General features: G+C 43.0%; 1 protein-coding gene and 1 long non-coding RNA gene across 2 annotated transcripts; one reads left to right on the top strand and one right to left on the bottom strand.

The window, feature by feature from the left end:
• Positions 1-13,848: 13,848 nt before the first annotated feature.
• LOC141075590 (uncharacterized) lies at positions 13,849-15,290 on the bottom strand. Its single transcript, XM_073562701.1, has one exon. It carries the CDS (start codon positions 15,166-15,168, stop codon positions 13,978-13,980), a length of 1,191 nt encoding a protein of 396 aa, XP_073418802.1. The 5' UTR covers positions 15,169-15,290; the 3' UTR covers positions 13,849-13,977.
• Positions 15,291-24,912: 9,622 nt separating this feature from the next.
• On the top strand, positions 24,913-25,951 carry LOC141075591 (uncharacterized). The gene is made up of 3 exons (XR_012227304.1): positions 24,913-25,051; positions 25,180-25,375; positions 25,818-25,951. It is a non-coding gene; the product is annotated as an uncharacterized lncRNA (long non-coding RNA).
• Positions 25,952-26,239: the final 288 nt, after the last annotated feature.

Genomic DNA, 26,239 nt, shown 5'->3' on the forward strand with positions numbered 1-26,239 from the left:
TATGGCCATATCTGTATAACTATTATATGGAATAACTTTCCTTTGTGTCTCAGTAGCTTCTAATATATCTCCCACCTCCAGACCTTCCATGTACCCATCTCGCTGGACCCGAGGTTTTGGCCTCCCAAGACCCTTCCTTCCGCAGTGTGGAATATATGGTGCTAGTTGACACCAAGTGAGCCCTGCCCTTTCTGAGAAGGATATCCAATTTATCGCCCAACCCCTCACTCCGTCTGCTAACTATAAACCTAAGAACCAGACTGCGTGCTTGCAGGAATAAGAACGGCCGTCCTTCAAATATGGGATAACGGGATACCGCCTCGTCAAAAGTGATCATAGAGAAACTATGGTCTAATAGATCCACCCCAAGAACGCATTTTTGTTGCGCCATAGTTTTATACATTTTTGGCAGTTTACCTTTCAAAAATAATGGGTTACCCAGAAAAGGCTGGAAAGGTGACAGTCTACCATTAAAATTACACGATTTCCTCCCTCTTCTCCAAGACAGAATAGTTTGCCACAATAAATGATGATCTCTAATTTCATCAGGGAGTTCCTCTTTGGTCACCACTCACCTGACTAAAATATTTAACCTCTCTCTTTCTTCAGGTATATTTCTCTCCTCATTTAAACATGCCATCATAACTCCTTTACTTCAAAAGCCATCCCTGGAGCAGAACTGCACAGCTAACTACAGACCTGTCTCTAACCTTTCCTTCATCTCTAAACTCCCGGAACGCTTGGTCCACTCCCGTCTAATCCGCTATCTCTCGGATAACTCTCTTCTCGACCCCCTACAATCTGGTTTCCGCTCTTTACACTCTACTGAAACTGCCCTCACTAAAGTCTCTAATCATCTAATAACAGCTAAATCGAAAGGTCATTGCTCCCTGCTGATTCTCCTGGATCTCTCTCTGCCGCATTTGACACTGTGGATCACCAGCTCCTCCTCACTATGCTCCGCTCTATAGGCCTCAAGGACACAGCCCTCTCCTCCTATCTCTCTGACTGCTCCTTCACTGTATCTTTTGCCGGCTCCTCTTCCTCTCCTCGTCCCCTTACTATCGGGGTCCCACAGGGCTCAGCCCTAGGCCCCCTCCTCTTCTCTCTATACACTGCCCCTATTGGAAAAACAATCAGCAGATTTGGGTTCCAGAATCCTCTCTATGCTGATGACACCCAATTATACACTTCTTCCCCTGACATCACCCCTACCCTAATTCAAAATACCAAAGATTGTCTGTCTGCTGTCTCTAGCATCATGTCCTCCCTCTATCTGAAACTAAATCTCTCCAAAACTGAACTTCTTGTGTTTCTCCCCTCTACTAACCTCACTCTACCTAACATCGAAATAACCCTGGAGGGTTCAAACATAACTCCCGAGCAGCATGCCCGCTGTCTTGGGGTCATATTCGACACTGAACTTTACTCCCTATATCCGATCACTCACTCGCTCTTGTCACCTGCATCTTAAAAACATCTCCAGAATCCGACCTTTTCTCACCTTTGAAACTGCTAAGACTCTTACTGTCGCTTTTATTCATTCTCGTCTGGACTACTGCAACTCTCTTCTGATCGGTCTCCCTCTTACCAAACTTTCTCCTCTCCAATCCATCATGAATGCGGCAGCCAGGGTCATATTTCTGTCCAGCCGCTTCACCGATGCCTCCATCTTGTGCCAGTCATTACACTGGCTACCTATTCGCTACAGGGTCCAGTATAAACTCATCTCTCTCACCCACAAAGCTCTCCACAGTTCTGCACCGCCTTATATCTCCTCTCTCATCTCTGTCTATTGCCCTACACGTGCCCTCCGTTCTACAAATGACCTAAGACTAACATCCCCCGTAATCTGAACCTCACACCTCCGTCGGCAAGACTTCTCTCGTGCTGCTCCGGCTCTTTGGAATGCACTTCCCCAGATGATCAGACTGATACCTAGCCCCGACCTATTCAAGCGCACTTTGAAAACCCATCTCTTCAAACAAGCCTACCACAACAACTACTCAGTAAACTAACTTTGCCCCGTTCCCTCTTTCCAAATATTATTCTGAATCTGCACCCTACTATTCATCTGTCTCCACACCCTCCATGCACACGATAACTGCACTTGATACTTGTCTATTGCACTTAAACACACGGGCTGATGACCGGATCATGCAGCTTTATATGAAAATCCCTATTTATTATAATTGCCAGACCTGAATTAACAAGCATTTCTCACCTACTGTGTCCCCCCATTTCCTTGTAGATTGTAAGCTTGCGAGCAGGGACCTCACTCCTAATGTCACTGTTTGAATTGTCTTAACTTGTATTGAATTTATTGTCTGTACATGTCCCCGCTTAATTGTAAAGTGCTGCGGAATATGTTGGCGCTATATAAATGAAAATTATTGCTATTATTATTGTAGTCAGATGTAACAAGGCCATTAATGAAATATGTGGGTAAATCTGCCCCTCTAGGTGAGTATTAGCGAAGTAGGATGTCTCCCGCATCCAGTCTATTACATATCTTAAATTGGCCGCTCAGTTATATTGGACAATATCGGGGAAGTTAATGCCCCCCTCAGATCTTGGAAGTTGTAACTTACATAACCCAAAACGTGAGCGACCCCCCACTCCCCAAATAAACTGTCAATGTCCCATTCAAAAGGTAATGTCTGATTTGGATAACAGAAGTGGTAATGTTTGAAATAAATATAATAATTTAGGAAAAATTATCATTTTAATTAAGTGACATTTCCCAGCAAAAGACAAAATGAAATCTTTCTAGGAGTTGAGGAGACTAGTAACCTTATTAATAATGGGTCTATAATTAAGGCAATACAATTTATGTGGATCCGCTGGAAGTCTGATGCCCAGATATCCAATAGACTCGCTCTTCCATTGAAAGGGGAACCAGCTCTCATCTATTCTGCCCGCCCTGAATATCGCTAATGCTTCTGACTTATTACAATTAATTTTAAAGCCAGTAAGATGTCCAAATTCTTCAACTGTTGAGATTATGGTTGGGATAGCTTGTGTTGGTTTGGCAATAAATAGTCAAATATCATCTGCAAAAGCCAATAACTTTGTTTCCGTGTTCCCTGTAGGAATCCCATGGAAATCTGGCATAGTTTGAAGAGTTCTCAACAAGGGATCTAATGCTAAGTTAAACAATAATGGGGACAGTGGGAATCCCTGCCTCGTGCCCCTCCGAATGGCAAAGGGCTCTGATAAAGTGTTGTTTATAAAAAGCCTAGATGTGGGGTCCCTATATAATAATTTAATAGCATTGCAGAACCATAACCCAAACCCTCTGACCTCTAACAGCTTATAGAAATAATTCCAGGAAACTCTATCAAAGGCATTATCTGCGTCAAGACTCACCACTATGCTTCTCCTGCCTTAATTGACTCTACAACTAGATATAGTGCCTGTCGCTGTTCTTATATTATAGGTTATCGATTTTCTATGTACAAACCCCGTCTGATGTGGTGAAAATAGCTCAGGAATAATTTGCTGAATCCTGGTTGCCAATATTTTTGTCAAGAGTTTAATATCTGCATTGAGCAGTGAGATTGGGCGGTATCCCTCCACTTGCAGTGGATCCTTCCCAGGCTTAGGAAGCTTATTGATGCAAGCCTCATTAAATCTGTCTGGAATATAACCTTTTTCCATAATTCCATTAAATAACTCAACTAGATGTGGACCTACCCATGGGCCTAAGATTTTATTATATTCTCCACTAAACCCATCTGGACCCGGTGCCTTAGAAATCTTAAGAGTAGAGATGACTGACAGGACCTCCGTAATGGTAATAGGTGAATTAAGCAAGTTTCTCTGCTCCTCCGTAATACTAGGAGCCACCCCATCCCCGAAGAAACCCGATGCCTCTGAAATCTCCTCTCCCCCATCTGCATACAAGGACCCAAAAAATTGTACGAATTCCTCTATTATTCTGTTCATTATCCGTTATGGCTATGCCATTTTGGTTACGAATCCTGGTAATCCTAGTTGCTTGTCTGAAAGGTTTAGTGAGAGAGGCCAGTAACCTCCCCGGCCTGTTCCCCCATTTAAAATATTTGTGTTTTTGATAATCTGGACTATACAGCACTCTCTCGTGCTCAATGTTTTTGGCTGCCTCTTTGGCCTCTATGAATTTCTGTTAATTTGTGGGGGTATTAAAACGTTTAATAAAATTTTTGTATGCCTGGGTCAATTCTTCCTGAGCTGCCAACGTGGCCTCTAATAATTTTTTACGCTTATTCCCAACATAAGAGATGACTTGTCCCCTTAAAACAGCCTTAGAGGCAGCCCAAAATAAATGAGTGTCAGCACAGTGCTCCCTATTGTCCTCTTTGTATGTATTCCACGACATCTGCAAATAGGCCTTAAAATCATCGAACGATTATAAATAAGAGGGGAACCTCCATCTCTTCTCCTTACATGCCGGAATTACCAATCTAGATTTGAAAACCACCGGGGCGTGATCAGATATCTGAATATCCAAGATATCTGTCGACAGAACAAGGGCCACCATAGATAATCCCAATAACCAATAGGCTAATCTTGCATGAGTGTTATGAACATGAGAGTGGTGCGAGAAATCCTTATCAGTGGGATGCTGCCACCTCCATACATCTGTCAGCCCCAAGTGGTCCATCAGCCTCTGGATGAGACCTTCATGCATTGTAGCTCCATGATTGTGTGAACCTGATCTATCCATAGATATATCATGTGCTTCATTAAAATCCCTCCCAATGATCAGATTGGTAGTGTCCCAACCCACCAACTTAGAGCGCAACTGGGTTTGAAACTGCGAGTCTGGACCATTAGGTGCGTAAATATTTACCAAATTATAGCAAACTCCTTCTATTTTTATATTGACTATTAAAATTCTCCCCATTGGTTCCTCCCAGGTGTCCAAAATATCATAATTAAGACATTTATTGATAAGTATCGCCACCCCCTCTGTTTATTGAAATATGATGCCTCAGTCCACAATGTGTATTTTTTACTAAATAAAGATGGATGCTTATCCCTCACCCAATGGGTTTCCTGTAAAAAGACTATATGAAAGTTAAAGCGTTGTAAGTAATGCATAACCTTTTTCCTCTTGACTGGAGTGTTTAGGCCATTCACATTCCAAGAGCACCAATATAACGAATGCATTGTGGACAAAGAGGTACTGCTATTATCTATCATTTAACCTATACCAGAACGTGGTGTAATCTTCCCAAATAATATCAGATGCGTATGAACCCCATACCCATCCCAGCGAGTGGGCGTAGAGGCCACATCAACAAAAAGGTGCTATGAACATATGTAGGAACTCAACCACCCCACCCTTAACAATCTAACCCCGCCAGGAACCATGCTCAAAGGAGATATGAGCGTGAACCTGTTTGGAGAAAGGAGATTAATATTTCAACAAAATAAAACACAACACTAAGCGTCAAAGACAACAAAAGCGAACACAAGCGAAGCCACCCTGCTAGGTGACAAAGTGGTGAAAAACGTCAATTGCATTCATCAGGTCTTGTCTGAGGTCTGCACTGCAGCTTGACTATTTGCTTGAAGATGCTGGAAAGCCTTTTCTGGCTCCGTAAAGATCCAGTTTTTCCCATTCAAAGAAAAGTGTAGAATTGCAGGGAATTGGAGCCCAAAACGGATACCTTTATCCACCAACATGGCACATGCGGGATGAAAAGCTTTACGTTTGGCTGCCACCGCAGCCGAGTAATCCTGGAAGAGAAAGTTTATGATGCTCATAGGATAATGGTTGCTTCTTCCTGTATGCCGTATCATTCCTAGGAGAGCCCAGGCGATGAACTCTCTCGATCTTCAGGGCACCTGAGGGCGGTGGTAAATTTAGTGCCTTTGGGGGCCATTCTGACACTATCCCCATCAAATCAGGAGGCATTTTGATCGATTCGGGGAGACCAACAAGCTTCAGATTATTACGCCGAGATCTGTTCTCTAGATCCTCGACTTTATCCAGAAGAAATGTGACATCTTTATCCCTCCGTTCTAGCTTCCTGGAGAGCTCTGTAACTATGTCCTCCAGATCTGACATTCTTTGTTCTGCAGCTGTTATGCGTGCCCCTGTGTGTTAACCTGAGCGGCGATAGCATCCAAAGTTGACTGAAATGCCACCAGTCGAGAGTCTATTTTCGGCATTAAAATATCCGTAATGGCCTGAGCAATAGATTGCGTATCCTCCCGTTCTGCATCAGCGGTCATCTTAGGTGGGGAGGTAGTATTCTGGTGCCTAGTCGAGGGTCTTTTGGATTTTCCAGATTTGGCTATGAATTTTTCCTTAGTGAAAAAGAGACCTGATGAGCTTGAGTAGGTTTGGCAGTGGCGTCGCTATTGAATATCTGCCTCACATGTAACTGCCCCGGTTACCTTGCAATCCAGTGATGCAGCGGGGAGCACTCCAGCGTGTGCCCCATGTATTGGAATCCACGTTTCGCGTGGATGTCAGCGCTGCCTGCGCCTAGGACCTCCGAGATTCCCGGAGAGCTGGTCCCGCTATCAAGGGAACCTTGCCCGGGCCTTATCCCTGCTGCCCCGCTCAGTGCTGCGGTGTGATGGCAGCGGATTCAATCTGCTGTCAGGGAGCTCTATTAAAATGCGGCCATCTTCAAGCTCTGCCTCCCGAAGGCCCCGACAGTCAAGTTTTACTTAACAGACACCTGCCCTTTAAATGTCCGGGCGATCAGTAAGGGTTATATAAAGAATTATGTGATGAGATTTCAGCAAAATTATATATCGAGATTTCAGTAAAAGTAATGTAACGAGAATTCCACAAAAGTTATGCAACTAGAGATGGGTTTTGCTTAATAGCTCGAGGGGATTATGTTTGATGCTGTATTTCTCTTAAGGCCAATGTGCGATTATTCAGATAGCACAGCGTTTGTTGTCTTACTGTCTCAGCGAGGACAGCTCGAGTACAGGACTGCCGTGCACTTCATTCCTTCTGTTATAGCTGCTGCAGCTCCGTGCCTTTAGACTGGTGTCTGGAGAGCGGGTGGCAATGTGTTCCTTTGTATCTCAGCCTTGCCTGCTGATCTGTTGTCAGTGTCTTCACCCTGTTGGCCCCCCAGCTCCGAGCTCTTCCCCTGTGTTTCTCTGCACGCGGTGAGTCTTGTGATTTATAAGTGTCCCTTTATGTTCTTTTTAATTTTAAAAGATAGCATTGGTAAATTTATAAGCAACAAAAATCCGAAGGCAGAAATTATTGCCATATTATTAGAAAATCCTAATAATAAATTTATATGGAGCACCAAAAATCTTTATAGTTTTTTAAATAAAGATAATACCTTCCATAAAAACTCGTATATGGTAAAGTTGGAATCAGAACTAAATATTCTATTAACCACGAACAATGGGAAAACGCTATCAGAAACTCATATTCGTCCAATATTTCTATGATCCTTCACGAGGCTTACTATAAAACCCTCGTTAGATGGCGATACACCCCTTCCCTGCCTAGCTCATATTGACCAAAAGAACTCACCCTTATGTTGGAGAAATCGCGGACTACACGGTAATCTTCTAAAGTTAAAAGCCTGTGGAAACAGGTATCGATATATGGACTCCCTTCTCAAGAGGCATTACCCGTTAACTCCAAAGGCCGCTCTTCTCTCTATTGACCTTGAAGAGTTCAACCCTTCGATAAGGTTTGTTATAATACATATTTTCCTGGTGGTTAGGAATTCCCGGGCATTGTACTGGAAAAGAGTGGATGTGCCAAAGTTTTCAGACATTTTGGAGAAAATCTCTTCGCACTACTCTTTGAAACTATGCTTCGCTATTATTAATGATAACTTAAAGAAACACGCAAAGAAATGGGACAAATGGAAATCAATTCCTGTTAGGGCTTAAACTAAAGATATACTTTATTGTCCAAATAATAAACAACATCTGCGCTATGGTACGGCTGATGGAATACTCCAACAGATCTGGTCAACACATAACCTTTTTTTTTATTATACTGATCATTAAGTTGCTACAGTTTTTTTATGTTATAAACTTATGTTAGATAAAGCTTATACAGTTTACATCTGCATTAATTTCATATGCAAAGCTATGGAAATGTATATTTGGAGTTTTCTAGTTTTTATTGTCACCCCATTTCCCCTTCCCTTTCCTCCCCCTCTCCTTATTGTACCCCCTCCCCCTTTTCCTAAAACCTTACATTTCCCTCCTCACTCCTCCCTTTATTAAAACTTCCAAATCAATAAAAACAGTTAAATACATATAAAAAATAAAAGAAAAATTTCCCATATTCTGAACATGAAAAAGGCTTCTCCCCTGTGTGGGTTCTCTGGTGCATAACAAAATCTGGTTTTTGGCTAAAACACTTCCCGCATTCTAAGCAGGAGAAATGGCTTCTCCCCTGTGTGAGTTCTCTGGTGCTTAACAAAATTTGATTTCTGTGTAAAACATTTCCCACATTCTGTGGGTGCACACATCCCCTCAGCAAAGCATCCCAGCAGCTAAACATCTAGAAGAAGCAATTAATCCATGGCAGGGAATTAACATCCATCTTCTCTCTTCACACAGGTACAACCTCCGCTTGCTGTTCTCTGCTGTTTATCATCCTGCAACATTTCTTTTAATGGTATAGAACATAGAACTCTGCTGTCTATCAACTACTGCCAAGTTATCCTGTAACAACTTTAATGTCATATAACATAGAACTCTGCTTGCTGAATTATTTCTATAATTCATCTGTTGCATTGTACTCAATACTCACTGCTGTACATCCATGGCTGGGGTCATTGTAGATATTATCTTGGGAAAGGTGTTATAGCATAGGTATGGTACCAGGACAAGTGTTTTTGATCATCTATCCACCCCCTGGTGTTGGAACAGCTGCTAAATTATCCCAAATGAGCTCCCACAATCCCTCTCTCCTGACCCTGCAGTGTGGCCTATAAATTTAGAAGCATTCTAAGGTGTGCATGCCATGTGGGGTGCACGCATCTCCTCAGCAAAGCATCCCAGCAGCTAAGCATATAGATGAAGCAGTTAATCCATGGCAGTTTGTCAGGGCAGGAGCCAGGTAACTCATACTTTGCTTTCCCTTTTAGCCATGTGCTTTATTTCTATCCCCCTGTGTTCCGTTGCCATCCACATTCATTGCCCCATCCCCCCTCCATTAAGACTCATACACATCAGCCCCTCTATACTTCCCTCTCCCATGTACAGCTCCTATGCAATTCTCACCTTCCTGAAAAACCTCAGCCCATCTTGCCTAAACACATCGCACAAAAAACTTCTGACAATTCCAATAACTACTTGCTCTTTATCTTCCTACTCCTACTGATTTTAGGGGACATCTTCTCCAATCCTGGTCCACAAACCCTCAACCCCTACCCTACTTCACATCGAAACCTTACTAACCTTATCAATATTAGCTGCACTCCCTCATTTCCTTCTTTTAATTGTGCCCGCTGATATCCACGGTCTGTATGTAACAAACTTGATTTCCTGCACAATTACTTTCTGAATAGCTCTCTTAATCAGTTGGTCCTCACTGAAACCTGGATTCAGGATTCTGACCCTGTCTCCCCTGCTGCCATTTCCCATGGTGGCTTACAATTCTCCCATTCCCCAAGACCCACAAACAGACTTGGTGGTGAAGTCGGCATACTTCTGTCCCCACAATGAACTTTCCAGGTCATCCCCCCAGTTCCATCACTCTCATTCCCTTCTTTTGAGGACCACACCATCAGGCACTTCTGTCCCCTCTCCCCCAGAGTAGTGGTCATATTCCAGCCCCCAGGCTCATTCACCCACTTCCTGGACTGTTTCTCTGCCTGGCTGTCGCAATTCATGTCTTCAGAACTACCAACCAATATGCTGGGAGACTTCACCATCCCCATTAACAGCCCTACTTCCACATCTGTATCCCAGCTTCTGTTACTAACCACAGCTCTCAACCTTTCAAACACACAAAGATGGTAATACCCTTGACCTGATCTTTGTCTGGCTCTGTTCAATCTCCTACCTTGATAACTCACTGCTTCCTCTCTCTGACCACAACATTCTCTCCTTCACGCTCACAATTCCTTGCCCACCCCAGCACACTCCTACCTACTACACATTCAGAAATCTACAAGCCATTAACCTTCATACACTTTCAAACTCCCTACACTCATCACCGTCCCCAATCTCCTCTTTTTTCCATTCCTGATCTGGCTGTACACCACTACAATGACACTCTTAGAAGCACCCTTGACCAAGTCGCTCCCCTCAACCTCTGAACTTCCAAGCACAGAATAAAACAGCCCTGGCTCACATCACAAACTCAACTTCTTCAGCAATGCTCTGAGTATTGAACTCTTATGGAGGAAAACTCTCCCACCAGAAGACTTCATCCACTTCAAATTTATGTTAAGAACCTATAACTCTGCCCTTCACCTCGCCAAACAGACCTACTTCACCACCCTGATCTCCTCACTATCCGACAACCCCAATAAACTTTTTGACACCATTCACACCCTCCTCAGGCCAAAAGCACAAGCCCTTATCACAGACATTTGTGCTGATGACCTGGCCTCCCACTTTACAGAGGAAATAGATAATATCTATCAGGAAATCCACTCCCAGACACCAGGTGCTGTGAGTCTCATCCCTCCCTGCATTTCCCCTGGCTCATGCTCCACATTTGATCCCATCACAGAAGAAGTCTCCAGGCTCCTCTCTTCTTGTCCAACTACGTGCTCTACTGACCCCATTCCCTCACATCTACTCCAGTCTCTCTTTCTAGTCGTCACAACCCACCTAACTAAAATCGTTAATCTCTTCCTCTCATCGGACATTTTCCCCTCCTCTTTCAAACGCACTATCATTACTCCATTATTAAAGAAACTTGCTCTCGACCCATCCTGCACAAACAACTACAGACCAGTCTCCAATCTCCCCTTTATCTCTAAACTCTTGAAGCGCATGGTCTACTCCCACCTTACCTGTTACCTCTCAATTCACTCCCTCCTAGATGCTTCACAGTCCGGCTTCTGCCCCCCTACATTCGACTGAAACTGCACTCATTAAAGTGACCAATGACCTTCTGATGGCAAAATGTAACGGTGACCACTCTCTGCTCATTTTTCTTGACTTTTCTGCAACTTTTGACACTGCTGACCACCATCTCCTACTCTCTAGGCTCCAGTCACTAGGCATTAAGGACACTGCTCTCTCCTGGTTCTCTTCCTATCGCTCTGACTGATCCTTCAGTGTTTTGTTCACTGGCTCCACTTTATCTCCTCTTCCTCTCACTGTTGGGGTACCTCAGTGCCCAGTACTTGTCCCCCTTCTCTTCTCTCTCTACATGGCCCCAATTGGACAGACTATCAGCAGATTTGGGTTTCAGTGCCATCTTTATGCTGGTGACACACAACTATACACGTCATCCCCCGACCTTACCCCCGCTGTACTACATAACGCCAGTGACTGTCTGACCGCAGTCTCCAACATCATGACCGCTCTCTATCTGAAACTCAACCTTTCCAAAACTGAACTTCTTCCGCTCCCACCGTCTACTAAACTCCCTAAATCTGACATTTCCCTCTCTGTGGGTGGCACCATAATTATACCCGGCAGCAGGCGTGCTGTCTGGGTGTTATGTTTGACACCAATCTCCTCTTCACCTCCCATATACAATGTCTTGCTCGCTCTTGCCACTTACACCTAAAGAACATCTCTAGAATCCGCCCTTTTCTCACCATGGAAACAACAAAAACCCTCACTGTCACCCTGATACACTCCCGCCTGGTCTACTGTAATGCTCTATTAATTGGCCTCCCCCTCACTTTACTTCCCCTCTTCAGTCCATCCTTAATGCAGCAGCCAGGGTCATCAATTTGGCTAATAGGTACTTGGATGCGTCCGCTCTATGCCAGTCGTTATACTGGCTGCCCATTCATTATAGGATCCAATTCAAAGTACTTGTTCTCACCCACAAAGTTCTCCACAGTGCGGCACCCCCTTTCATCTCCTGCTTCATTTCTGTCTATCGGCCTAGCCGATCGCTGTGCTCTTTAAACGACTTTTGACTAACCTCTGCACTAATCCGTACCTCCCAATCCCGACTCCAAGATTTCTCCCGTGTTGCACCAATCCTCTAGAATGCTCTACCACAAGAAATTTGGACCAGCCACAACTTGCCCAGTTTTAGGCATTCCCTCAAAACACATTTGTTCAGATCGGCCTATCACATTCCCTATTCAAAAAACATTTTATTTGTAAGTGTGTGTATGTAGCCAATTCACTATCTCTATCTATCCGCCACTCCCTCAAGATGACTGGAATATCATTGTAAATACACACCTGTACTTTATCTCCCCCACCTCATTGTACAGGGTGGGCAATTTATATGGATACACCTTAATAAAATGGGAATGATTTGTGATATCAGCTTCCTGTTTGTGGCATGGCACATTAGTATATGGGAGGTGGAAAACTTTTCAAGATGGGTGGTGACCATGGTGGCCATTTTGAAGTTGGCCATTTTGGATCCAACTTTATTTTTTTTCAATGGGAAGAGGGTCATGTGACACATCAAACTTATTGAGAATTTCACAAGAAAAACACAAGTGTTCTTGGTTTTAACATAACTGTATTCTTTCATGAGTTATTTTCAAGTTTCTCTATGTTTACAGCCATTGACATGTTGCACAGGTTAACACGTGAGGAATGGATAGAAATTATTTTGATGTCTGTTGAACGCAAGAAAACTGTCACAATTCCTGTTTTATTTAGGTGTATCCATATAAATGGCCCACCCAAAAAAGTTTGCCTCATCACTGAACATAATGTTCTGTGCAAACTGAGGGTCCTGTTCCAATTTTTGTTTTGCCCATTCTGCAAATTCAGCGCACCGATCTGGGTCACCAAGCATTCCCATTTTATTTAGGTGTAGCCATATAAATAGCCCAGCCTGTAGATTGTAAGCTCTCATGAGCAGGGTCGTTTTATTTTGCTTTAATTATTGTATTATTGTTAACGTTGTATTACAAAATCACGGAGGGCACCATCAAGAAGTCAAACCAATAGAGAGGGACCCAACCACCGAGTGTCTTAACTAAATAGTACACAAGCACAGGCAAAGAAGACATACACAAACGGCAGGGATCACCATGAAAACAATCACAATGTCACCCGATGAAGTCACGACGGTGACGATCCGCGTCGGGTTATGGGAGCGACACTATGCCCCTCCATACTCATCTATGCATAGTGGCTATCTATACTGAATGAGTATCTCCTATTTCAGCTTGCTGGGGTGGTAAAGTATTCTAGGAAGGGTTGCTAATTTTCTTGCTACTGGCGCTATTTTTTACCCTTTGGTATATTGATTTATTGGATATTGGTTGGTGTTCCAACCTCTATCCTAATGGACTGTTAACCCTATCCCTACTATCTATAGCTGTGATTCTTTGCTTCAGCAATTTTGTATAGTTTATCTGCACATTATCATTGGCTGCAGCTAGGAATTTAGGCTTACACTCTGGTGCAAAAATACTGTGTTATATTTGTATATGTCATTTTTTTGTATTTCTTGTGTTTATAAATCGAATTTACAACTAGGAATTTTTCCTGTACTTTAACACAAGACCTCTTCTTATTATAATGGTATATATTGTGGACATGCTGCATGTGACATTCTGTGCATAATTAGCGGATTTTGTACAGGGCTTGTGTTTGCTCCCATGTATACAGCTTATGGTTATTAACCACTGTATATTTTAAATGTTTTTAGTATTTTTTCGTGCTTTGTGTGTTCTAAAAAAAAAATTTGTGATTATTTTCATGGTGATCCCTGCTGTTTGTGTATGTCTTTTTTGCCTCTGGTTGTGTATTATTGATGACCTTGTTACGACTGTTGTGTTTGAAACTGTTAAACTGTCAACGCTGCGTAATATGTTGGCGCTATATAAATAACGATTATTATTATTATTATTATTATGAACAGGAAAAAGGCTACTCCCTTGTGTGAGTTCTCTGGTGCCTAACAACATTTGATTCACGTGTAAACCATTTCCCACATTCTGAACAGGAAAAAGGCTTCTCCCCTGTGTGAGTTCTATGGTGATTAACCAAAACTGAATTCTGGATAAAACACTTCCCACATTGTGAACAGGAAAAAGGCTTCTCCCCTGTGTGGGTTCGTTGGTGCTTAACCAAATCTGAATTCTTGTTAAAACACTTCCCACATTCTGAACAGGAAAAAGGCATCTCCCCTATGTGGGTTCGCTGGTGAATAACTAGCCTTGATTTCTGGCGAAAACACATCCCACATTCTGAACAGCAAAAAGGCTTCTCCCCTGTGTGAATTCTATGGTGATTAACCAAATCTGAATTCTGGATAAAACACTTCCCACATTCTAAACAGGAAAAAGGCTTCTCCCCTGTGTGGGTTCGTTGGTGCTTAACCAAATCTGAATTCTTGTTAAAACACTTCCCACATTCTGAACAGGAAAAAGGCATCTCCCCTATGTGGGTTCGCTGGTGAATAACTAGACTTGATTTCTGGTGAAAACACATCCCACATTCTGAACAGCAAAAAGGCTTCTCCCCTGTGTGAGTTCTCTGGTGATTAACAAAATCTGATTTCTGTATAAAACATTTCCCACATTCTGAACAGGAAAAAGGCTTCTCCACTATGTGAATTCTCTGGTGCTTAACCAAAGATGATCTCTGGTTAAAATACTTCCCACATTCTGAACAGCAAAAAGGCTTCTCCCCTGTGTGACTTCTCTGGTGATTAACAAAATCTGATTTCTGTATAAAACATTTCCCACATTCTGAACAGGAAAAAGGTTTCTCACCTGTGTGAATTTTCTGGTGTCTAACAAGATTAGTTTTATGTTTAAAATATTTCCCACATTCTGAACAGGAAAAATGTTTCTCCTCTGTGTGAGTTCTCTCATGCCTAACAAGTTCTGAATTCCAGTTAAAGCATTTCCCACACTTGGAGCAAGAAAATCTTTTCTCCGCTGTGTGATTTTTTTGATGTTTAAGAAACGACTTTTTGAGGGGAAAACTATTTCTATATTCTGAATGTGAAAATGGCTTATTTTCTTTAGGAACAGTTTGTTTTTTAATGCCTCTTTTGTGACTTTGATTTTCTTTAGTAGTCAGTAATGAATCAGAAGATGGGACCTGTTTCATAGGATCAGATGACAGATCATTGCTGTGAATGAATGATGATATATCTGGAGTAATAGCATTCACTTCTGTTGTATCTTGTAGGATTTCAAGATCATCAGATTGAAAAATTGAAGATGTCAGCTGTCCTGATCTCCTGGTAGAGTCATCTGCTAAGAAAAAAAACAATTATTTTGAATATAATATCCTTGAATTTTATATTTTTGAAAATGGCTACTTAAACTGTCTGTAAAAATGGAAAATTATATAAAAATATTGAATGACTGACCAAGACAATGACAGTTCACAGTCTAATAGAAAACCTTGTTGGATGAACCAGTAGTGTGTGGTGTTCAACTGTTTGTTCATTCTGCCTCCCAAAAATAATAAATAAAAAGCAACCCATCAATGATATGTAGGCAAAAATACCACCAATAACAACTCCTACTCATCTCACAAAATACAAGTTCCCACTCAGGTCCATCATCTGTCATAGAAAAAACAGATGTCCACATTATTAGCGGCTCAACGACTCTTGAAAAGCAACATGGCTTCCATAAACAAATCCAGCAAAATGCACTCTTTCCAAGTCAAATCTCCCCCTTGCTTCTGAGCTTTGCAGTGTACCTAAACCACATTTACCATCCATGTATTTGGCATCACTGCAATGAGAAGGACCCACTTAGTTTTCTATGTGCGTGTCTAGTGGAGCACAATCCGGACATTATGTGCTGGGCAATAATATGGCATATTTGTAATCTTCACTCTCCAACATCCCCTGTGTGCTAATTTCCGCAAAGTGCCTGTGGAGTCAAAATAGTCACTACTCCTATAGATTAATTGACCGAGGGTTATAATTTCCAAAATGTAGTCACTTTATGAGGATTTCTACTGCTCTGGATTTCTGACATTTTGTCATATTGAGACTTGCGCAAACGGTATGTCCCATTTTCTCTGGGATCTGCTCCTGTGATGGCTGCTTCTGTCACTAGGTGCCATCTTAGGCCACTTTCACACTTCAGGCTTTCGGTATACGGCATGGTGCGGCAAAAAACCAGACTGCCGGATCCGGTGCCTGTTACGAACAGATCCGGCTTTTTCCCCGTGCTGTATCATTGCTGCCGCATTGCGCCGGATGGCAATGCGGCGCGTACGTTTTTTCCGGATCCGGAGAAAATAGCCGGTCCGGCGTCTGGAAAAAACGTTGCATGCAACGTTTTTTTCCAATGCCGGACCAGTTTTTCGCACTGCGCATGCCCGGAAACCTTCTCTGCCAGGAATATATCCGGCAGAAAGAAGGATCCGGTGTCTGCGTTTGCGGCCGGATCCGGTAGTCCGGTTTTTCACTGCACCATGCCGGATACCGAAAGCCTGAAGTGTGAAAGCGGCCTTATTCATTCTCCAGGCAGCACCGGTGATGGAGGCAACGTTAGAAACAGAAGCTGTAAGCGGCACAGGCACTGTTCAGCCACTAAGATTAGGGTGCCTGGGACCAGTAGTACCATCCAGTCTGGCAGTATATATGTGTGTGTGCTGTCCAGTTGAAGTTATCTGCTCCCTGCTTCAGCCAATTGGAAAGCACCGCACCGTACTAAAGATTGAAGCATATTACCGAAGGCTGTCAGATACAGCGTTGGCCTGCTCTGGTTCAGTCCTCGGTGCTCAGCTCCCGGCTTGTGTATTTGCTTCCTGTTATGAACCCGCTCTGTTTACGGACTACTTTTGCGTCTTATAACTTTTTATTTTCTCTCCTCTCCTGGTTCTGACTCGACATCTATTCTTCTTGCTATTTCACACCTCAAAATAGCAGGTAACACCATCACCCAAGCCTAGGAGTCTTTGTGTAAGTCCAGATCCATATAGAAGGGTTAAAGGGTGATGAGCAAGACAAACCCTTGGATCTGGAAAATGGAGTAGATAGCGCCAAGTCTCTTCATGGTGGACATCTTTTGAGCTGCCAATTGACCACGAACAATGCCCCCAATAAATTTTGTCGTCAAACTATTCCAGCAAAATTTGCCTTCATACAACTAAATGGCGCTCTTTCCCTTGTTAACCCTGCCATGTGCCCAGACAGTAGTGTACAACCGTATATAGGGTTTTGTCGCATTCAAGAGAAGTTGGAAAATAACTTGTAATGTCAATTTGTTTCCTATTATCCTTTGTGAAGAATTTCACAGTTATCACCACATAAATTGTCATACGTCAGATTTGAAAAATGGGGTCTGATTACGAAGGCAAAACTGGCTGCGAGAAGTGGTTAAATCAGCATTTTGGGCACTAACTACTGTAGTTGAAAACCGAAGATTGATCATTTCAGTAGATGTATTATTGTCTAACTCAACAATCTTCATCAGTAAAAATTGAGTAGTGGTGAAACCTCTCTGGGTAATTAGAGGATGGGGCTCGGTGACGTCACAATCTAAACTATTGTGAACACAAAAAGTCCCAATATAATTATATAGGAAAAAACTTGTATATGAAATCAAGCAAACAAGAACAATGGAGGAAACTGAACCACCACCATAGAGTATAATCCTAAAATGATTTTATTACGTATGTATTACAATCAAACAAAACTGCTGTATACCAGTAAAAAGGTCACCAACATAAGGTGCAAAATTAGCATGTAATACAGACATCACATTAAATATAAAAATATATATAAAACAGGCATAATAAAGTGCAATAGTGCATGAGCAAAATCCTGAAATTGTGCAATAAACTGCCTGTTAAACCATCCTCAATAAAATGTGCTAAGTGCCAAAAGCCAAGGAAAAAATAATAAGAGAATGGCCATACATAGACCTAAGCAGGTGCAAATCAGATTACGGTTTATTAGCTGGATTTAAACAAAGTAAGCCATACACTATGGAAGGTGTCTACTCTCCCTTTTTTGCTCTGTTCATGGTTAGGTCGGTTTGTGACCATTCATTTCATTGTATTGAATTGGAGTTGTATTACAGCATTGGGTTACTTTGTTTAAATCCAGCTAATAAACCGTAATCTGATTTGCACCTGCTTAGGTCTATGTATGGCCATTCTCTTATTATTTTTTCCTTGGCTTTTGGCACATTGCACATTTTATTGAGGATGGTTTAACAGGCAGTTTATTGCACAATTTCAGGATATTGTTCACGCACTATTGCACTTTATTATGCCTGTTTAATATATATTTTTACATTTAATGTGATGGCTATATTACATGCAAATTTTGCACCTTATGTTGGTGACCTGTCCCTTTTTACTGGTATACAGCTTTTTTGTTTTATTGTAATCTATATATATATGTATCACCAACCAATCACAAAGCATCTTTCATTTCACCAGAGCTGTTTAAAAGAAGCTGAACTGTGATTGGTTCCTATGAGCAACAGTTTTCCCACTCCACGACAACAACTCAGCAGACACTAACATGGTGGGAGAAATCTAGCATCCCCGGGAACATAAGCTCCAGCCATTGTCTGCCCCTCCAGAAAGGAGCAGAGAGCATATGACATAAATGAATCACCCCCTCCCTGCCCATATACCATCACATATCCTCCATCCCATAGGCACATCTTCCCTCTTAAAAGGATCTCCAGTATGGAATTAGGGCAAATCCATCCAGTGCTTTGGTTCTGACCCCAGGCCTCTCTTAAAGGGATCTCCGGTATGGAAGTCAGGGTAAATACCTCAGCGCTCTGATTCTAACCCCAGGCTGATGGGATAATGTGGGGTATTAGGGGTAGTAGTCCGGTGGATCTCGCTGATGGGATGATGTGGGATATTAGTGGTAGTAGTCCGGTGGCTCTGGTTGATGGGATGATGTGAGATATTAAGGGTAGTAGTCAGGTGGCTCTGGCTGACGGGATGATGTGGGGTATTAGGGGTAGTACTCCGGTGGCTCTGACGGGATGATGTGAGATATTAAAGGTAGTAGTCAGGTGGCTCTGACGGGATAATGTGGGAAATTAGCGGTAGTAGTCCCCAACAACGTTAAACCGGAGATGCACTCATTTATGGTGGACCATTTGGGCTACTATGAGTCCTGACAAGAAGAGTAGAGAAAGTATTAGTTCTCCTCATTTTAGCAGAGATTGTGCAGTAATCTGAATTCCTTAGGATCAAAAGCATAATGTATTTTAAGACATGAATAGAAGAGAGCCCGCAGTGCAGTGACATCACGCAGACATAGGGCGGCAGCTCTTTCCTTTTCAAGCAGGTGGCAGGATCAGCGCAGCCGGCCTGAACGCTGCTAACTCGGCATCATCCTACACAGTATATATCCAAGACACAATGTGGCTTCATTATCGATTTGACCATCTCCTTAAGCGTATGGGGGCCCCTGACTACTCTGCCCAGCCATACGCATAGACGTTTAGTAATGCATATATCAGTGTCATTTAGTGTATTTAGCGCATATCTATAGTATTTCTTAAAGAGATTGTCCAGCACTAGGACAAGCACTTCTTAAACTAAATCTTCGTCCCTGATAGAATAATAAAGCTTATACTCACCTGCCAATCTGGCTCCCTTCCAGCGGTGTTGGCACTCACTACATTGGGACTGCGATGTGGTGGAATGACAAGTGATGCCCAGCACCCAATCAGTGCTGGCGTCACTGTCTCCATCTTTGGACAAACTGAACATGAGAAGGAAGTCCGGGATGAGCTGCAGCTCTGTCTTCCTTTTCATGTTCAGTTTGTCCAAAGGTGGAGACAGTGACGCCAGCGCTGATTGGGTGCCGGGCACCACGTGTCACAACACCGCATCACAGTAGACTACCCCTATACATGTATATTACAGCCATAAACCACACAGAGAGTAGAGATATATCATGGCACAGGTGGAATGTGGTTTATGTAGTTTATGAAAATCCTGTTTCAATTTAGTTGGTTTTAAAAAGAAAAAAGAAATTGAAAACTCAGGCTAGGGGAAGCTCTGTCGTTATTGTACAGAAATTCACACTTGGCCTCACTGTACAATTAATGTTGTCGATTATAAAAACAAAGTTTGGGCAGAAAGACTGGACCTGGTCTTGTAGGGACCATGAGACATTCAGCAGCACAGAAGGGAGAGAAGATTCATCCAATAAGATCTCAGGGATCTAGGAAGCCAACAACATCATTACCCTCCGCTTTCTCTTACAGGCCAAGCATAAGATTTTTCTTCAAGTGATTTTCTAACTTGTCAGCACACTCTACATACGCTGTCATTTGACTTTATAGTTACAAATCTGGGCAGGTAACTGTCAGCGTCTCCTAATCCCAGGGGGTAGGTGGATAGGTGGATCCTCCAGGTTGTAAGTCATTAGAACAGTTTTGGGTGGAGGAGAATGTTGTGGTCCAGAGGCAAAATAGTGATCATGGTAATACGGCCGGACTACACCACCGATAAATCAGCCACAGCCGGTGACTGAGAGGAATCTGTGACTTCTCTGCATTCAGTGGTTACTACTCACCTGGGTAGTCATATGTGGGAATCTCCTCTTTACACCACTCATCACCCCTCACATAAGTCTCTGTAGTATTAATATGGGTCAGATCTTCACCCTGAAAGAAATATAGTAAAAGTCACAGACAGATGGAGAAGTCCCATCTATGATCAGCTCTAATCCTGCCATCTCCACCGCTCTCATTACACAAGTATAAAACATATAATACTGGTGGATAAAACAAGACTGAGCACAAGACCTTCACAGCCGTCTACACATCATAGGGGAGACCTCCTGACACCTTCTCTCCATCTACCTGATGATCCTGAGGAGCACTGGGATCTTCTTGGTTACAGTCCTGTGGAAGAAGAGGACGGGGACATCTCTCTGGTGTAGTCCTCTTACTGGATAGATCTGGAGGAAACACATACAGGGACTGAATTCATTCTCTACATACAGATAATTATAGGCCATGTGTATTTAGTCCTGTCTATTACCTGGAGATGTGAGGGGCTGGGGAACCTCCATTATGACGTCCTTGTACAGATCTCTGTGTCCTTCTAAATACTCCCACTCCTCCATGGAGAAATAGACAGCGACATCCTGACACCTTATAGGAACCTGACACATACAATGATACTGTCATCCCCCGATCCCTTCATAGTGTTACTGTATAATGTCCCAGCATTCCCAGCAGTGTCACCTCTCCAGTCAGCAGCTCAATCATCTTGTAGAGGAGCTCTAAGATCTTCTGGTTGTTGATGTCCTCATGTAGCAGGGGGTGAGGTGCAGGCCCCGTGATTGAGCTCAGGGGTCTTCCCCATCCCTCAGACACAGGGTCCTGACAGCAATCACTAGAGGTCTTCTTCACCACTGTGTAATCCTGGTTATAGGGAGACACATTAATAAATCTCACTACAGACATTTCCAGAGTCCTCACCTCTCCAGTTCTGTCCATCTGTTATTCCCATAGATAAGAATGATGGAATGTGACGTCATCAGAATCTCTCACCTCTCCAGTGAGACGGAAGAGGATCTCTAGGGTGAGGTGTAACATCCTCTCCGCCATCTTGTCTCTGTCCATATCCATCCTTGATGGCTAAATCAGGAAAATTCTCTTATATAGAAGATCTTCACTGAGAGGATCTGATGTTGTAGAGACCTGAATGAGAAGAAGATGAGCCGATGTTCCAAGGATTCTTCTTGTGGGAATTGGCTGTGATATCCCCTGTGCAATATATTTCTAGTATTAATGTGCTCAGTAATGGGGGGGAATCTCCACAACCCTCCACCTGCAGAGCCGCACTCCACATATATGGCTGCTCTGTGCACAGGACCTGTGATGAGGTCACAGGAGGGGAGGAGTCAGGGGTCACATGATATCCGAAGTGAAGACGCTACATGGAGACTTCTCAGTCAGTGACATTCCCGCCATTATTTGCCCCACTGGATTCAATTTAGTCTGCAGTTGGACTTTAGCTATTAGATTTTCATCTATGGTGCACCAGATCATACATAAATTTTATTTTGATCAAGGTACCCTGGACCACTAGTATTCGAAATGAACAGCTCAATGTCCTGAATAATATTTGCCAAAAAAGTTATCAACTCTATGTGTAGTTATTATTATTATTAATTATAGTGCCATTTATTCCATGGCGCTTTACATGTGAGGAGGGGTATACATAATACATACAAGTACAGTAATGTTAAACAATACAAGTCACGACTGGTACAGGAGGAGAGAGGACCCTGCCCGCGAGGGCTCACAATCTACAACGGGATGGGTGAGGATACAGTAGGCGAGGGTAGAGCTGGTCGTGCAGCGGTTTGGTTGATTGGTGGTTACTGCAGGTTATAGGCTTGTCGGAAGAGGTGGGTCTTCAGGCTCTTTTTGAAGGTTTCCATGGTAGGTGAGAGTCTGATATGTTGTGGTAGAGAGTTCCAGAGTAGAGGGGATGCGCGGGAGAAATCTTGTATGCGATTGTGGGAAGAGGAGATAAGAGGGGAGTATAGAAGGAGATCTTGTGAGGATCGGAGGTTTCGTGCAGGTAAGTACCGGGAGACGAGGTCACAGATGTACGGAGGACTCAGGTTGTGGATGGCTTCAGAAGTTATTCACGTAAATCGCTTATTTATGTATGTTAACAGAAACTTGGAAGAGTTTCACCAGTAACTTGCTCGGACTATCATCACAATGTACTTCATGGCCAGAATGTTGTGAACTACTTCCAGTAAGACATTAATTATTCACAGATTCAATGTACCTTGAACCACAAGTAGTCAAATGAAACATGTTCAAGTCCTGCACATAATCTGAAATAAAAAATTTGAACTCCGTATAGTTCAGATGCGAAAAGGAAAAATAATTTATTTCCATGTGTGAAAATAAGCATGGTAAAATGTCGTTAATAATGTATTAGGTGTGTTTTCAAGATGTTTTATACCTGGTCAGTAAACTACGCAATCAGTTTGGGAGTTAAAGTGACTAGTTTAGTAAAAAGCCGCTCACCACGTCAAGGTAATGGGATTAACACTTGAAAACCTCGAATGTTCTGTAGATTTTGCTAAGGGTGGCTGGCCAGTGTTAAATATTCTCTGTATAAGTTTGAATTGAATCATTAAAAAATGTATTCCAAAGTTTATTTCTGTGTTATTATTTTCATTCCTGTGAATTTGAGGTTTTCAAACTTATTCTAAATTTGCCTCCACACATATCCCACAAAAAAGATGGAGGACATAACATGAAAATAACTTATGCTGGTGTTAGTAAACAACCATTAACATATTTTTTTGTTTTTACATTTTTTAAAAAATTTTTCTACTTTAAAGTTACGCATTAGCATATGAAAGTGACAACTCATGACTTTTGTTACCTGAAAGAGAATGAAAGATATTCAAATCATAAGAATAAAACACACTTCACTGCGCTTATGCTAAATAAGTAACAGTTGAATAAAGGCCAAAAAGCGCAACAACCAAGGTTATAATTGAAATATAGCCTTTAACTGATGTTGCACACAGTTACTGATAAACAGCGGTGATGCTAAAATTACACAAACATTGTGTGAGTTAAGCTCATTAGCCCCTAGAAACTCCAAATGAATAAAGGCCAAAAATCACACACAAGGCAGAGATTACAATGGCACACACTAGCTGACAGATGGTGGTGAGGAAGTAGTTACACCACGCTCATTGCACTTTAACCCACATCAATGGGGGACGGCAATTTTGGACACTTACTTGCAGTGATAAGGTGCCGGGTTGCCGGGTTCAGCTTTCAGGCAATGAAGCAGCGTGTGACATGTGGGAGTGCGCTGTCAGAGCTACGCTGGTTGATAAGATCCAGCTAACAGGCGAGGACAGAGAGCAGGGAGCTCTGTGAAGGCAGAGGCCGACGGCGGGCTCCGGCTGTAGCACCGCCACCGACACACTGCAGGGAACAGACAGCTGGGAGCGTGACGTCACGGGACCAGCTGCTAGGCTGGATGGGGAGAGTGAGGGATCAGTCTGAACCACGCGTTTCGAGGGACACGGTCCCTTTTCATCAAGGTTCCTCGCCACCATCTGTCAGCTAGTGTGTGCCATTGTAATCTCTGCCTTGTGTGTGATTTTTGGCCTTTATTCATCTGGAATTTCTAGGGGCTAATGAGCTTAACTCACACAATGTTTGTGTAATTTTAGCATCACCGCTGTTTATCAGTAACTGTGTGCAACATCAGTTAGGCTGGTTTCACATTTGCGTTTTTTAGCGCTGGAAAAAACGCATAACTGCGCATGCGTTTTTTCCCCTATATTTAACATGGGTGCGCATACCTGCGCACTGGTAAGCGCATGTATGCGATTTTCATGCGCTGCGTTTTTTTGGGGTGTGCGTTGGTATTTTCCAGACGCAGCATGTTGCATTTTTTGGCCCTTGAAAAAAGCGCATGCGCACGTATGCGCACGTTTTGCGCTAAAAATGGCCATTATAGCCTATGGATGCGCATACGTGCGCACTGGCATGCGCAGGTATGCGTTTTTTTAGCGCTGCGTTTTTTTGGTGGTGTCCACTTGTTGTCCTAGTTATAATCTTCTAAAGTCAAAAAAAAAAGTCTATATAAAGGAGGTGCCTGCCAAAACTCTGCCACTACTACACTGACAGATTGAAGAGCAGACAGTCAACCAAGAACCCATTATATCAGCGAAGAATGTGAGTATATTACATTATATGCCTGTCCTTTTAAATTATGTATGTACTAATGATTTTTATTATTTTTACATGCAGTATGTCTTCAGAATCAGAGTATTCCCCATTGCGGCAGGAATTGGCGCAAGCAGACCGTGAGGTGATTATTTTTGTGCATCTGGTAAGTATATCTGCTGCTTCTCCAAATCTCTTACGTTTTTTTCAACTTTTTTAAGACATCGTCATCATCCTCTTCTGTGGACGGGACTAGTGAGGGCGAAGAGCAGGAGCAGCGAAGCCAAGTCCCGGTGGTGATACGGAATGTAAGTATCAAATGATTTGTAATGTTCTTTATTTTTTATCTTCTATTTTTACTCTTTTTTATGTTTCTTTTTTTGTAACTTTTTATTCAATTTAAATTGGATTATTCTAATGAATGTGTTTTGTCTAGGTTCCACAACGAGATGAAGACGTGTACCTGGATAATGAGCAGCTCATCAGCCTGGTCCAGGAGCGTTCGCCGTTGTGGGACAGCCGTGACCGGCTGCACAAGGACATTGTGGTGACCCGGCGGCTATGGAATGAGGTGGCCGCAGCATTGATGGATGGCTGGGACAGCGCCACAGCATCCTCCAAAAAGGCGTTTAGTGAGTATTTCCCTGCTCTATTGTGCCGCAGTGACTGTTGTCCTTGACGGCACTGTTGGGTTTCGTGCTAGGTGTATTCTAGCAGGAAACCCAACAGTGTCATCGTGGTCTACAGTGACTGCTTTGAGTATTGTATTGCTACATTGTGCCGCAGTGACTGTTGTCCTTGACGGCACTGTTGGGTTTCGTGCTAGGTGTATTCTAGCAGGAAACCCAACAGTGTCATCGGGGTCTACAGTGACTGCTTTGAGTATTGTATTGCTACATTGTGCCGCAGTGACGGTTGTCCTTGACGGCACTGTTGGGTTTCGTGCTAGGTGTATTCTAGCAGGAAACCCAACAGTGTCATCGTGGTCTACAGTGACTGCTTTGAGTATTGTATTGCTACATTGTGCCGCAGTGACTGTTGTCCTTGACGGCACTGTTTTTTTTTTATCAACAGTGGACAAAGTCCGAACACGTTGGCGTTCGATCAAGGACCGCTTCAACAGTGATGTTCGTGCTGAGGGCCAGGTTCGCAGTGGATCTGCGTCAAGGACCAGAACTAGATACCGTCACTATAACGCGTTGCAGTTCCTAAGACCGGTCCTTGCCACGAGATCGTAAGTATTATAAATTTTGGGTTTTTATTTTTATTAATCTGTGTTTTTCTAATCCACAGCTGATGCTTCTTGTAAAGGCATGGTAGTAATGATTTTCCTTTCTTCAACAGCACCTGGAGCAGCACCCTGCAACCTGGCCCTGGAGCGGTCCTTCCTCGGACGTCCTCTGACCCGTCCCAGCCATCCGACAGCCAGGAAGCACCTTGCAGGTCAACCACACACACAGCTGGTGACCAGGAAGCTGGGCCATCAGGTGTTCCCC

The sequence above is a fragment of the Dendrobates tinctorius genome, unplaced genomic scaffold (genome assembly GCF_039654945.1).
Source record: "Dendrobates tinctorius isolate UK_male_01 unplaced genomic scaffold, ASM3965494v1 ptg000366l, whole genome shotgun sequence".
NCBI lineage: Eukaryota > Metazoa > Chordata > Amphibia > Anura > Dendrobatidae > Dendrobates > Dendrobates tinctorius.